Here is a 15115-nt window from a genome sequence, read left to right on the forward strand (position 1 = left end):
AGGCACAGAGAATCCAGAATAACTGCATCTATAGATGGCCAAAGTGACTACCTTGTACCTTGTACAGTATGCTATTAATGTGTTGCATGATTTTTTTCAGGACATTTCAAATTTTTGAAAAAAAAGAAACAAAAAAAAGTAGCCATAATTTTGAGCCCCCCCTGCATTGACTGAGGATCCCCTAGGGGTCACAGACATTCTGTTTAAGATCCCTGGTTTAGACAGAAATATCTCAACAACTATTAAATGGATTCATTCAGCACTCATCACTACCAGAGACTTGTTGCTTGATAAACAACTGTTATGATTGCCAAAAAAATCATCAATTTTAAAAGTCAACTTTCCATTCCAAGCTGTAACAGTGAGGAAATGTTCTCAGTAGTTTGTCTTTCTAGTATTGAGTTTTTACCAGATTGAATAGGAGTGTATGTTACACATTGTGGCTTTTCAAGGCTGATCCCAATTTTCCTTTCGGCTGACATCTGTATTTCTCTCTCTCATGACAATATTCTGACAGTGTGAGAGGGCAGTGACGGCTTTAAAGCTTCAGTGCTTGACTTTTTGATATTAATGAACATCCGTTAGATTCAAGCCATTGCTACAAAGCTAATTAAGACTATAAGCTCCACACAATTCTCTCTGTATCTGTCAGTGTGACTATGTTAAGGAGATTTTGGCGTCCGGTGACTTTCCCGCGCAGAAACTTGGGTCAGGATAAATGACCTCTTTTGAAAACTCCATCATGTTTTTTAATCCTCCATGTCCTCCTTTGCTACTAGCAACTGCATGGAGGAGGGAGGTGTGGACGCACACAACAATGGTGTTGCCATTACTTTGAATTCCTCATGGCGGAATCAGAAACTAGCTTTAAGTATGGTAAAATGTACAAAAAAACAGAACTCAACAATTGGAATACTAAATAAAATGTGTGAAAGGGAACATTTCTGTTATTATTTCAGCATATCTGTCTGTCCAGGGTTTATTTCAGCCACACAAAGCAAATAACTGTCTTTAATGTGCAATGAATCACTGAATATGGCTTTTGCTGGGCTTCAGATTATACAGCCTTTAATAATTCACTATAATCGGTATGAGCTACAGCACTCCTCCTGTATCTATAGGCGAAAATCCTGCATTTCCATTTTAACAAGGCCACACACACAAGACCAGTTATTAATATAAACATGCTGCTTTCACCGCTGCTTCAATTCCAAGCTCTCCGCCCTCGTTAGAGTTGTAATTTGACAACTTGATTTATTCACAGAACATATGCTGTTGGATGTGTTTGAAAGTATTTATTTTTTAGTTGAAAACATAAAGACATAAACACGAAAAGTCACATGGAAAATGCTGATTATTTGGCTGCCAAAAGCACTTGGAAGTCTTAATAAAAGCCTCAGAGTCAGACCATGGGTCATCTGAAACGCAGTAGGAGATGTTGGCTGATACAGTTTAATTTTTTAGTGAAACAAGTCATTCCTCCTCAGTGAGCAGCGGAATCAGTCTGTCGTCTCTGGGATGTAACACTGACTGTCTATTGCCTTTACATCCTTAACTGTCTGAACTGATTGATGGAGCCGACACTGAGGAAAAAGACTGTTAGCCACGGAGCTGGATTCAATTTGTACTAAAAATCACAGTGAAAATTGATTAATGGTGAAATTGAGGCCTCACAAATCCACAAGTGTTGACTTTCGGTGCTTTCTTTGATTAAATGCTGGACCAGGTTTCTATGAAAGAGAGAACTAGTGGTAAAGGATAATTTGCTCATTGTCTCAAATCCCAGGAAAAGGCCAAAACCAACAATGAGTTGATCCAATTGGTACTACAATCTATCTTATTCCTCCGTGTCACACAGCTTTGTTGCTGTCCAGAACTTATTAAAACATCAGTGAGTCTCACTGTTGCAATGGAAGAACATGGGCACTGTGGCTGTTAGAAAATCCCACATACACTTTCCCGCTTAGATCAACAAATGTGTATCAATACACAAATGAAAATAGTTCCCCACAAATGCACCATTTACTCCTTTTTGAGTAACGTTTGCCAAAACCCACAGTGCCCTGATGTTGTTTTAACAAGTTACTTAAAATAAATTATAACTAAAAACATGTGTGGCCTTTTCTTTAAAGGTCCCTTGACATGGTGATCTTTGGATTTTATATATACCTTAGTGGTCCCCTAATACGATATCTGAAGTCTCTTGCCTAAAATTCAGCCTTGGTGCAGAATTACAGCCACTAGAGCCAGTCCCACAATGAGCTTTCCTTAGTATGTGCCATTTCTGATCTGTAGCTTTTGAGGGGGGGGGGGGGGGGGGGAGGTGGAGGCTGGGGACGTGGCCTTGACCAACTGCCACTTTCTCTCTCATGGGTGGGCCAAATTCTCTGGGCGGGCAAAGCAGAGAAAGGGGAGGTAACCTTGGGTCTTATGACCTGATAAGGGGCAATATTCTTGATTGGCCCATCTGAGCTTTCATTTTCTAAAAGGCAGAACAGGATACCCAGGGCTTGGTTTACACCTATCACCATTTCTAGCCTTTGGGGGACAGTAGGCAGGCTGGGGGAATGCATATTAATGTTTAAAAACCTCATAAAATGACATTTTCATGCCATGTGACCTTTAAAGATTTAGAGTGGGAACAATCAGTTTTGGGGTGAGTGCCACAGACAAGGCAGGGAAGTCAGAATAATAATAAAAATACAAGTATAGAATGCACAAACTATAGTCCCGCAAATTTGATTTGAGTTATGCCTTGTTTTTATGTTAGGTAAGTCTACTAAATAATTTAGTGCTTTCTGGTATTGGTGTGAATGTTGGCTGATAAATATGTGTATATGTATGTTTGAGGTTATTTTGAAACCATTATTACATTACTTTGTCCACAACAGAGCATTGATTATCCCAATTCTGCTGGTTAATTTCTGTTGAAATTGTAATAATATCCTAAAAATAGCCAATAGATGTTTTCAACTCTCAAATATTACTACTACCGTACTCCAGAATTAGTTACTCATCATGATGACACTAGTATTCTTTCAAGCTCTTCCTACTTTTACAGTTTAATCCTGTAATCTCTAAAAACAGCAGCTTTTGCTTTGTAATTACTTCTTACTCATTCTTTTTTTTGAATCTGTGGATAAAAGGAAATGTTATTGAAAGAAATTAAATCAGGAAGCAACTCTATTCACAAGGGTGAAGGGATACTTAACGTGCAAATCAGCTGTTTTTAGTCAATAATGTGATTGTCTACGGCCAGGAAATCCCAAAGAGCAGCAGTCAATACAGCACAATATCCCTTCAATCTCGCTTCTCTCCCAGAGTTCAGCGTCGCTGACAATAGGCGTGAAGATGGTAGGCACATGCGGTCTGCATTTCGAATTACAAAGCATCATTCAGTAATTGATTACAGCTTTGGTAATTTTCTGTAATCTCAGTGTTCACCGTGAATTCATTTTCCGCAGGAAATGAATTAGGGAACAGCGAGTGATAAAATGGATGTTGGAGAGCACACCTGAACACAAGTGTGAGAATGATAATGAGAATGGTTTCACAGAGCCCCCAGACATCTCACATGATTGGCTGAGCTCAACTGCCAGCGATGGCCCAGCACACTTGTCAAAGGAGAATTTATTCCATTTTGTCGCAAAGTGATGGAGATGAGGCTTCTCTGGCCGGAGAGAAAGTACATTATAGAGCAAAATGACTGAGTGAAAATGTGCAGAAACATTCATGCATTTGGAAGAGGATCCTTTTCAGGTAAAGCAGGCTGAATAATATAAAAAACCAAGTGACTTAAATGACTCATTTCAAAGCTGTAATATGCTCATACTGGAACAGAAATTCAGGATAAATGAAACCAGAAAACCAACACTAGTGCTTCTTGTAACACAAGTAAAAAAAACACTGATGCTTTTTAAGAGTGTGAAAGGGAAAGGAAAAGATATTTGCTTTCTTGACTAGTAACTTGAGTCGTCAAGAGGATCGACTCTCAGATCTGATCGCTAATTGCGAAGCTTCTGCCAGAAGCTGCTTAACTTAGCATGGCTTAGCATGAAGACAGGAAATAGGTATATAGCATAATATAGGTGAACTATATTACTGTATGACTCGTTACAAGCCACAACAATGAGGCTGGCAGTGTTTTCACGTTGTGTTTGTCATCATAGAGACACCTACTGTAGTGTACGAGTACTTTGCCAGGTGTATACATGTTTGCGGCCAGATGCAGTCACAACTCCTCTATAGGTGTGTACTTGAGTTAAGCCTGAAGGCCACATCCAAAAAGGAATTTGGTCTGAGCATAGGGTGTCGGAAGTAAGAAAACCTCCCCAACCACTTTACAACCCTGGATCCCATCGCCCAAGATGGTCTCTAGTGGACTTATATTTTATTTTTTTACTATACTATGATTCTTTTATGAAATAGCATACTACACTGTATAGAATGGCATAAAAATCCTCGGGAGGGGAAATTATGTTAAAATGCTGTCTATGGATTAAAGCTCCGCATTTAAACAATTATCCCCTGGTTACTGATTAGAAAGCTTGATAACCCGGGACTTAACTCCCCCCTGCAGCTGGATCTTCAACCCGACAGGTAGACCTAAGGAGGTGTGGGTGGGGCATCCACACCTGATCCCTCAACACAGGAACCCCCTAAGGATGTGTCCTCGGTCCCCTGCTGTACTCCCTGTACACACCTGACTGTCTGATCTATGCTGAGATTAGACTTTTAATGACATTCTATACTAAATAAAAACAGGTTTTGAATATGTTGTCTACCATAATATTGGCATGTGAGTATTATAGAAAAAAAAGAAGAAAAAAAATTGATGGCACTTTAAATAAACTATATGCATTTTTATTTATATTGCAATTACATTACAGTTAGTTATAATTACAGTGGTACAGCATGACACTGTAATATACAAAAAGTGCTCTGTCATTTTAGTTCAGAATCAGACAACTTCTTGCAGACATTCAGCTCTTGTTGCACAAAACACCAAATCACAAAAACACATTTGGTAACATGGTTCCCTTTAGGTCACCAGATCATAACTTTTTACCCCTACGAAATACTCAAAATGCTCCAAGATGCTGTAATCTCCTTAACAGTGCAAAAAAGGAATGGATTTTTTTTAAAGCAGTCAAATCAACACAATTCAGGAAAAGTTAAAACACCTGCCTCATTTGCATGTTAAAGATTTCATTTTAAAACCAAAACAGACCCGACCAACAAAGGTAATTCAAGTACACTAATAGGCTTATGATTCACCAGCTATGGTTCAGTGGGAACAAAGGGAGTCATGAATAAAAAATCCTCTCACACAGAAGCAAAGCAACAAATATTTCAAGATGTTTACAGACTTCCTCTTCCAGTGTTTATAATGATATTGCACGCCTAATAATTTAAATATGAGTCATATCATTAATAATATTGACTTTTTCTGCAGTGGAAATCATCTCTTAAAAACCTCACTAGTAATGGATTTAAATATGACCAATACAGCTGACCTAAGGGTAACAATAACACCATAGATGGTAAATATTTATACGAAAGCTTGAAATTTAAACAAACTAGCAGATGTGAGTGACAGTTGAGTTGTGATAAGAGATATTACAGAACAAAAAAATAAATAGAGGAATCCAGTGACTATAAACATCCTTCTCTTAGTCCAAGCTGAGAGTCCGTGCAGTGAGCAGTGCGTCGCACTTCACCTATCTGTGGATGTGTTATGTTGATTAGCCTGTGCCCCGTTGCCATGGCAGCCACAGCCCAGAGCTCAGAGCAGGTCAGGCAGTATGAGGCCGGGGGGTTTGGGCTCCACGCAGTTAATCCAGAAATTGGCACAGCTGGCGTGATACTGGTGACCCCCGTAAAGCAGCTTGAAGTTGTCCGTCTCCGAGTTGAATGCCTGTCAAAGTGAAAGGGCAAGATATTACAGACGTCGTAGACAGAGACAATAAAACCATCTGTGCACACAGGAGGGATAAATATGGACAAGAAGTGAGACACTTTCTTATGCTTTTACAGTTCTAATGTGATGCTACTTATTGTGGCTATTGCTGAACCGAAAAAAACAACAAAAAAACACACAACTACAATTTATCAGAACGATTCTTATACTGAATATATAAAAAAAAAAATTTGATATGGCTGATACATCAAGATGCCGGTGTTAAACACATTAAAACATTAAAAGACATCTTAATGCTTTATCACTTTGCCCTCTTTGATTACGCAATAAGACAGACCACCATGAAGGCAATCTCAAGCAAGGCTGTATGTATAATCACATTATGCTAATGGAGGGGGGGGGGCTTCCACACTTTAACGTCTCACAGCAGGAAAAGATTGACTGGAGAGAAAACTTTGCCGTCAAGGTTTCAACATCGGCGTAGACAAGAAAACTGTCAGGCAATTGAAAATAACTAAACATTTTTTCGCAACAATGGCGGAGGTGCTACAAGAGAAAAACACAATAAAGTTGGATGCTGGAGATTTTATTAAGAGTTAAGAGTCTGAAAATATTAAATATATATTAACAGTTTAAAACTGGGTAGGAAGTTATGAATGACATACTGATGTGCCATTGTTTGATTAAGAGTGAAGTAGCAGGTGCTCTGTACCAGCAGATTGTGTTCAGATAATCTAGTTCGTCAGAGACAGCGAAAAACCTGATGCTTCATAATATGATTTGCTTTTGTGGCTGAAAAACTATATTTTTGTTAAACTTATTGTTTGTGTGTGCAATCAGGAGACGCTAATGTGTGTGCATCCCTGGTGAAATGCTGGAAGCTGAAGCCGGGAGAGAGGAATGAGTCATGTACAGTGAATCATAGCTTCCCACACAGGAGAGGGGAGGCGCATGCAGGAAGCAACAACTGCATTCAAAATATACCACGACATTACACCATTAAGGGGGAACTTCGGTATTTTTCAATTTGGACACTATTTTCCCTAATTTACCCTGTGACTAATGACAAATGTGGACAAAAATCTTTAAAATTAGTCCAGGACTGAGCGAGAATGCTGTAACCTGGCTGCACTGTAATCATATATGAGCATCAACAATTTCCATCCACTAAAACTGTCTCGTTTTTGTTATTATGATTATTTCCATAATCTCACAAGATGACTTGCCGGGAAAAAGCAGTGTGGTATTTGAATGAGGAAAAATTAGTTCCTGGGAGTTTTTATTTTTAGAGCCCAACTAATATATTGACGGGCCGATATTAGGCATTTCTCAAACTATTTATAATGGCCGATAAAATACAAAAAATGAAATCATTTTCATTTAATCAAAGGAGTTGATTTTTAAACATTTTACTTATCAGACCTTTAATATATTTTGATGTTCCTCTGATCTGTTGTTACAATAAAACAAATTATATTATTTTAGTGCAAACTCATTAATAACTACAAATAACTAATATTAGGTAAATCTGTTTATGTTTTGGTAAGCGTTTCTGGATTTTTGTTTTTAAAATTCATATCGGCCAATACATTGGAATATCTGATTTTTAAATGATCAAATATCTGTATAGGTTTTAAAAATCCTTTATCAGTCAGGCTCTAGTTTGTTGTTTTGGTGACAGTAACTTTATTATGTAAAAGATTTATGTTGAGCTACACTTTGCACAGCTATTATAGACCTTTGGATAGGGACAGGCTAAAGTTGAAGCTAGTTGTGCTAGCATAAAGACACAAAAGGATCCAAACCCTCCGGTGCATACTCTGTGGCTTGCGACCATCAGGACTGCAACGGCCAGTTTTAGTTGGGATGACTACTGCCAACCAGAGTGGCGAAGAAGTCCTATACCAAAGCTAATTTTCCTAAAGAAAACTGCTATTCCAAGAACAGAGAGCTAAAGACAGATGGGAGGTAAGATAATGCTTTTAGCTGAAGTCAATGTGTTCACCTGGCATCAGTAAGTTACAAATGAAAGCGTGGCGAAATAAACAACTTCTCCATCTTGCCATAATGTGCAGACACAATGTGAGACTGTCAGTGTCAAAAACAAGCACTAGTAGACGTACATTGAAGGTGCAAATTTGCCCTAAAGGGGTACACTGCAGCTCGATTCACGGCTACAGCCTTCTCGCTCATTACTAGACCAATTTTAAAGAGTTTTGTTTGCATTAGTCGCTTGCAGACACAAAAGCATGAGAAAAAAGAAAAATACAAAAATGTACCCTTTAAGTCAACCACCTGCCTGAATGTAGTCTGCAGCACTAATGCTCTTGCCGGATGAAGGTCTTTCTCACGCAAACTGAAGGACACATTTCCACATTGCCTTTTGTTTCTCACACACTCACATTTCACGGGCAGAGCTTGATTTCCAGATTTCCTTGTGGAGCCCTTTTGTGCCCTGGCCTACTTGTTTTCAATAAACCTGCACTTAACGACTGCCTAAGCTGGAAAATGCTAGACGGAGAGGATGCTGCACGAAAGGGGGGTCACACAAAGAACACTGTGAGTCCTTTCTTCTTTCACTGCAGAGCCTTTTTCCCTCTCAAACCTACACTTGTCCCTTCACCCTTACACGCACTGAATCATTCTTAGCCTTCACCTGTGTGCCAGTGAATATGGGCCAATATTGTCGGTTTTAACTATATAGAATTATTGAGCCTTTTCAGACAGGCAGCCATTAGTAACTGTTCTGGAACATGAATGATAATATTCTTGCTTTTAGCTGGAGATTGTCAGATAAAACAATAACTAGTAATTCAGCTGACCTTTGTAGCTGCGTATAAAATTACACGTAGATTATATTTAAAACTACCCTAAGTCTACAATCTGGCTTTCTATACTTCTACTCTATAATTAAAAAATAAATGAGGCATAATTACCCTTAACCTCCTGTCATTGTCTTTAGTCAATGCCTGTAAGCACAAGAGGAATCAGCATGGTCACTCAATGCCCGGAGCAAAGAATATAGTGCACAGAATGAGCAGCAAGCAAAGGTTCAGATCAGGTGTTTCAGCAGGACAGTGCTCCCTTTCCCCAGTTAATGTGTGGGTGAAAACATGAAAGAATCAACGTTAGTATTCCTCAGGGTTCCTTCAAATTTTCCATCTCAGAATTTAAGAGATTGGTTATGAGTGATCTGAAATATTGATTCAAGGTTTCATCCAGTGTTGCAGATCAGTGCAGTCAATCATTATTAATGCCGTGCCACCTCACTTGTAAAAAGAAATCTGTCCAGCACATTCTGTAGAGCTGGTTAAATGTTCAAAATATCAATAAATCAAAATTGAAAATGCCATTTAAATAAATGAAAACTTTTAATTTATAATTTATTAACGAATTTAAGTCCAGTTTTTTTCTGCTGCTATTACCAGCTGCTCCAAAAACAAAATCCTTGTGTTTTTGAGCCGCTAAAAAGCGAGCAATCTGCCTACACAGACCGACGGTGAGCTGCCACTCTGCATATCTCCTGCCAGCTTTGTAGCTTTTACCTTCCCTGAGATACATTCCACTTTTACTGCATTGTATGTTTTTAATAAGTTGTGTATTTCTACTAATTAAAATGGAACAAAGGATAGAGTTTGGTGATTTAAATCCAAAACTAGCAAGTTTATTTATGTTGCTATAAGCAGCGCTGTGACATCCTGGCGTTGGAGGTCGGACAGAAGCAGTCTCTTAATGCTACTTTTTCACGAAAGCCTGTGTCATAACAAAATTCAGACTGAAGAACTTCCACATTCACACGGACCTCCATCATCTGTTGGAAAGGGGCGAATGCTTACAGTGAATAACCCAAACATCTCTGCTTTCATTCTCAGTGTAGAGGCAGTATTGTGGCAGCGCTTGAGACCAAAACACATAAGCAGCCGGATCCGTTATTAGCTAAGAAATATTTTTCAACAAAGATTTGTGTGGCGTTCTTAGTCCTTTAGTGAACCTTGTGAGGCAGACATTTTGTCAATTACCAATCTTTTAAAGCCTGTTATTTCCCAAGTACTTTGTTAAAGCGTTTTGGAACCCTGCAAACCTGAGGCACAAGCTGTGACAGAGATTGGCCACCAGAAAACTGATTTACAATCTCAAAGTTTGAGGAGATGGGAACAGTTGGCAAAGAAACTGACTGAGCTTTGATCCCAAATTCTGTTAGCACTTCTGTCATACTTGACGGAAAAGCTACACAGAATAATCACTCCAAATCCGCAAGGCACTTCAGAAACCTGCAATATTATAAATAGCCAGAAATGCTAAATTAAATTATTCAACTTAAAACCCTTTCCAGTGCTTCTCCCTGTAATTGCTCAAATTAGCATTTATCATTTAGCAGTAGTGCTGGAGCATCATTAGCTGAAAAGTATCACAGACAAAACATAGCTGCTGCAGCCTTTGAGGGATAAACTGAGATGAGATGAGATAAAGCTGCTCCCGGTTGCCCATCCCTGCCTTCTGACCCAAAGAAGAATTAGAGATGACAACTGCGGCATTCCAAAATTAGTGGCCCGACAGCAACAAGGTGAGAGTAAGACACTCAATTTTACAAAATGATTTTTGGGGCGTATTCTGTCAACAAATAGGTTAACATTTTGCAGCAGGAATTAACCAGGAACCATGAAGCTCATCTGCTGTCAAGCATTTTTCACATTTCTTTAATGCCACATCAATATCTCCTCCCTTCAGTACCTTTCGGTTGAAAAACAAATCAGTACCTCTTCACTGAAGGACAATGCAACAATCAGTGCAGTCTGCTGAAGCCAAAGCTGTTCTTTCACTTCATTATTCTCTGAGGGGATGCTATTCTCCACTTGGCTTTTATTCGTTTTTACCAGTGTGGCTCTGCCAAAAATGCAATTAAAAGATGGGTTATTAATCTCATGCTAGTGGCACACAGACAAAATAAAACTGCATTAATTTCAGCCTGCCTCTATGCACACCAGAGTGAGAGGTGTGAGAGAGGGTGTTGCTTGTGTGTGCAGGTCTATTGTCAGCTGTACTCTGCTTGTGACTAATGTGTAAGCCACATCTGCTTGTATTCTAGATGCCTCTCAGTCAGCCACATCTTCCCTGGACCATCCATCTGTTTCTGGCTAAGCAGCCAAAGGAACGCCAGAAACAATCAGCACCTCTATCCTGCCCTCAAAACCGCAGGGTCCGAGAATACCATTAATGGCCTGCGTCGATGAAAAGCACATCCAGCGTAGGTACGGAGGTAGACATACAGCAACTCTGCCCCAGTCAGAGTTAATAATAGAACACTTACCAGAAACACCAATGATTGTTAGAAGAAAGTGGCAAGGTGAGCTGTAACCTCGAGATAGAGGCGACAGAATAGAAAAGGAAACCCTTCCAAGACAAAGTGACAACCTTTGTGACCTTAAAGAACCAATCCCAGAGTGCATCCTGAGGTGCCAAAGTGACAACTCTTCCTCTTACTTATTTCAAGAGAGCTTATTATTATTATTATTATTATGATACACTGTTTTAATTTTTTTTAAGATACTTTTTGGGGCATTTTAGGCCTCTTTTTATAAGACGGCTGAAGACATGAAAGGGGAGAGAGGAGAAACGGGGGGCATGCAGCAAAAAGCCACAGGTCACAGTCCAACCCGCAGCCAATGCGTTGAGGAGTAAACCTCTCTATATGGGAGCGTGGCGCTCTACCAGGTGTCCTGCCTAGGCGCCTGGTACACTTTTCTTTGTCATCCTTGAGTATAACAGCTTGTTAAACCCCTCCTGTGGTTGTCCAATCATAGCTTTAGCAGCTTTAACTACTAGGCCTGTCAAGCATTGGATTTCTTCACATTGTCTGTTTATCAAAGTTAAGAAAGTTTACACTTTAGTGACTCAAGTTACCTGAGCTAGTGTTACGTTTGACAATCACTGTAGTCTTCATTCTAAAAGTTGAATCAAACTTCTCATGTTTAAGGTCTGTAGAACTAACTCTTTGATCTGCACTGCAATACAATAAGAATCAGTTTTATCAGTTTTACATGGATCATCAGCTGGTGAGGGTGCCGAGTCTTTGCCTCGAGCATACAGATTTAGTTTCAGTCCTAGTCGCCGTAATACCAGCGAGTTGGGAAAAAAAAATACATAACATAGCCAGCTATGGTTGATCTGCCAGCAACAGCTCTAATCTTTGTCACCGGCTAGAAAAGAGGAGCTGCATCTGTCTACACTTCTGTTTGAAGAGTCTTGACAAACTGCATTTGCACAAAGTGAGAAACAGAAAGCTTGACAGGCATTGCAACAGTAACTTAGAGGGGCGGCGCTTAACAAGTCAATTGACTCAAGTTTCAAAGAGTGACAAATGGTTTCTATCTGTTACAGTATGTGTCTATGCAGACAATGGTCATTTGCCTGTAAGAGCAGAGGAGGGGAGAGAAGAGAATCCTGTCACTTTGGCCCCCCTGCCCGGCTCATCGGTAAGAGAAGAATAGGCCCTCTGAGGCCCCCAGTGGGAAAGAGTACAATGAGATTTGGTTGACAGTTGAATGTCTCATACTCGTTTAAAGAGACGTCCAATAGTGCTTTCTTCTTTGTTCTGCAAAATGTTTCAAAGTCAAAGAAATGTCAGTTGATATCTAGTGTGGAGGAGCATTTATGTAAAAATGCATACACTAACAGTTGTTATGTATGTGTGTGTCTGTTTATGTCAACAAACCTTGCTGCGAGAATCAACATTGAGCAGACACACCCCACAAGCCAATTCCTTGGCATTCTTTATGCCGTGCCTCAGAATACAGGAAGAGAAATCGAGGGAGCTTTCATCAGGCTACACCCACAAAAGAAAACACACACACACAAACAACTTTTACTTCCAGATGCAAAGCAAAATGTCGCCATTTCTATTCTTGTAATAACGGCGGGGTACTTATAGTTAAAGGTTATATGACATGGTGCTTTTCTATAGACCTGAGTGGTCCCCTAATAATGTATCTGTAGTCTCTTTCCCAAAATTCAGCCTTGTTGCAGAATTACAGCCACTGGAGCCAGTCCCACAATGAACTTGCCTTAGTATGTGCCTTTTCTGAGTCTTTAGCTTTTGAGGAGGAGAGTAGGGGGCAAGGTGGAGATTGGGGGTGTGGCCTTGATCAACTGGCACTTTGTTGGTTTGAAAGTCATGACGTCTCTCTCTCTCTCTCTCTCATGGATGGGCCATGTTCTCTGGGCGGGCAAAGTAGAGAAAGGGGAGGTAACCTTGCCCCTTATGAATTCATAAGGAGCAAGATTCCAAATTGCCCCATGGGAGCTTTCATTTTCTCAAAGGCAGAGCAGGATACTCAGGGCTCGGTTTACACCTATCACCATTTCTAGCCACTGCGGGATTATTGGCTGGCTGGGGAACTCATATAAAAGTGTAAAAACTCATAAAGTGATATTTTCATGTCATGGGACCTTTAACATCAAGTTGTTATAAAGACTTGGCTTGACATCAGCTATGTGCCGTAGCTATTCTTCAGTTAAACATTAGTTCCATATTGTTCCTCCTTGAGATACTGTCTGTTATATTCTGATGTGTGAAAAACAATGTTCTGCTTCTCTGCTGGCACAGTGGATGAGGACAGTCCTCCTCCTCTCTATTTCTGCGACAGCTGAGTAAATCTATACAGTCCTTGTCATCCCTTTTGATCCAAACACTGACCTACCAAAAGGCTCTAGCTACATCGCAACCAAATCGATGAAGCATTGATTTTAAGCTAATGGACTGACAATATTGGATTCGCTAACATTTCATTAGGTTATTGGCAGCCCGTTAATTGTTAATTGACACAGTGCTCTATTATCATCTGTGGTTGTGTGCCTGCACCTAAAGAGTTTAAACTGGTCTGGGTGATAATAGAAGGCAGTAAAATGAGCATATTTAGCTGTATGGTTAGGGTTTATCTGTCCTGTGCTCTGGAATATTTATATTTTTTGAGCATCTTACAGCGAGCTTGGCAAGCGACATGAAGCCCATGAGGTTGTTCCACACACGGCTGATGTCCTTCAGCAGCTGCTGCAGCTTCTCAGAGCACACGGCTGTCGCCTTGATGCCCAGCTCCACGCGCCTGGTGACACGATAAACTTCCACCACGCCTGTCAGAGAAAATAAACAAGAACACAAATCATCATGTTTTTATGTTGCTCTTTTTGTACCATTTTCAGGGAGGCAGAATGTGTTTTGTCCGTCGCTGTGATGTGCCACTTGCAGCTCATTAAAAAGAAGTACAATAAGAGAGCAGGACCTTGTCAGACCAGAAAGAGATAAGCCATCACACCCTTGGTCCTCTCTGTCCTTTAGAGGGTGTAAGGCCACACACAAGGTTCTGTAACACCCTTTTGTTCACACTATACAGCTAGTTCTGGCCTCTTATGGTTGCGTGTGCATGAGTGTGTGTGCCTAGTAATTTCTCACCCAGCAAGTACTCCATGCCCTGAGCCGACTGGATGACCTCGGTGCATACGGAGGAGCTGCTGATGCCATTCAGGATGTTGTTGGCTTTGTTGATGACCTTTATGTAGGAAGACAGAAGACAGCTTTATGACATAAAGTATATACTGTTTACATATTATATATGTAAATGTGCTGTATTTATATAGCGCTTTTCTAGTCTTAACGACTACTCAAAGGGCTTTTACATCATACAGGATACATTCACCAATCACACACATTCATACACTGTGCCCGAGGCTGCCGTACAAGGTGCCACCTGCTCATCAGATAAACACTCACACACATTCACACTCCAATGCACAGCACTGGAGGCAACTCGGGGTTCAGTATCTTGCCCAAGGACACTTCGACATGGGACTGCAGGGCCAAGGGAACCACCAACCTTCCGATTGGCAGGCAACCGCTCTACCACTGAGCCACAGCCGCCCCTATATGTACATATACGTGTTTGAGTAGTCCTGCTGCCCACAAGCTGTGATTTGCCACAGTGAAGCTGTTGGCCAAGAGGTACTTTTTATTTTGGGATTGACACCATCACCATAAGTGGTGTGTTTCGTTTAAATCAAAAACGGAATGGAATGAATGTTTTCCTTAATTAAGTGGAGATGTCAAACACGGGGCACAAACAAATACAAACCTCCAGAGCACTTTCCAGACACCTCTGCCACTCGTATGCGTAGCGCTCGCTCTCCTGCAACAACAGAGTACAC

General features: G+C 40.4%; 1 protein-coding gene and 1 long non-coding RNA gene across 8 annotated transcripts in view; one reads left to right on the forward strand and one right to left on the reverse strand.

The window, feature by feature from the left end:
- Window positions 1–1969: 1969 nt before the first annotated feature.
- On the forward strand, window positions 1970–8640 carry LOC117942555. The gene is made up of 3 exons (XR_004656153.1): window positions 1970–2071; window positions 6517–6522; window positions 8625–8640. It is a non-coding gene; the product is annotated as an uncharacterized LOC117942555 (long non-coding RNA).
- synrg (synergin, gamma) overlaps window positions 4848–15115 on the reverse strand; it is a 41257-nt gene continuing 30989 nt past the window's right edge. For 3 of the 7 annotated variants that reach the window (XM_034868088.1, XM_034868085.1, XM_034868081.1), the window contains 7 exons: window positions 15043–15096; window positions 14367–14463; window positions 13899–14047; window positions 12633–12743; window positions 12474–12512; window positions 8857–8889; window positions 4848–5917 (listed from right to left, as the gene is read on the reverse strand). In XM_034868088.1, the coding sequence (XP_034723979.1) occupies window positions 5786–5917; window positions 8857–8889; window positions 12474–12512; window positions 12633–12743; window positions 13899–14047; window positions 14367–14463; window positions 15043–15096 (615 nt within the window). In that variant the 3' untranslated portion in view covers window positions 4848–5785. The remainder of the gene's footprint in view (window positions 5918–8856; window positions 8890–12473; window positions 12513–12632; window positions 12744–13898; window positions 14048–14366; window positions 14464–15042; window positions 15097–15115) is intronic. The other 4 variants (XM_034868089.1, XM_034868084.1, XM_034868083.1 and 1 more) reach the window with 3 other exon arrangements.

The sequence above is a fragment of the Etheostoma cragini genome, chromosome 3 (genome assembly GCF_013103735.1).
Source record: "Etheostoma cragini isolate CJK2018 chromosome 3, CSU_Ecrag_1.0, whole genome shotgun sequence".
NCBI lineage: Eukaryota > Metazoa > Chordata > Actinopteri > Perciformes > Percidae > Etheostoma > Etheostoma cragini.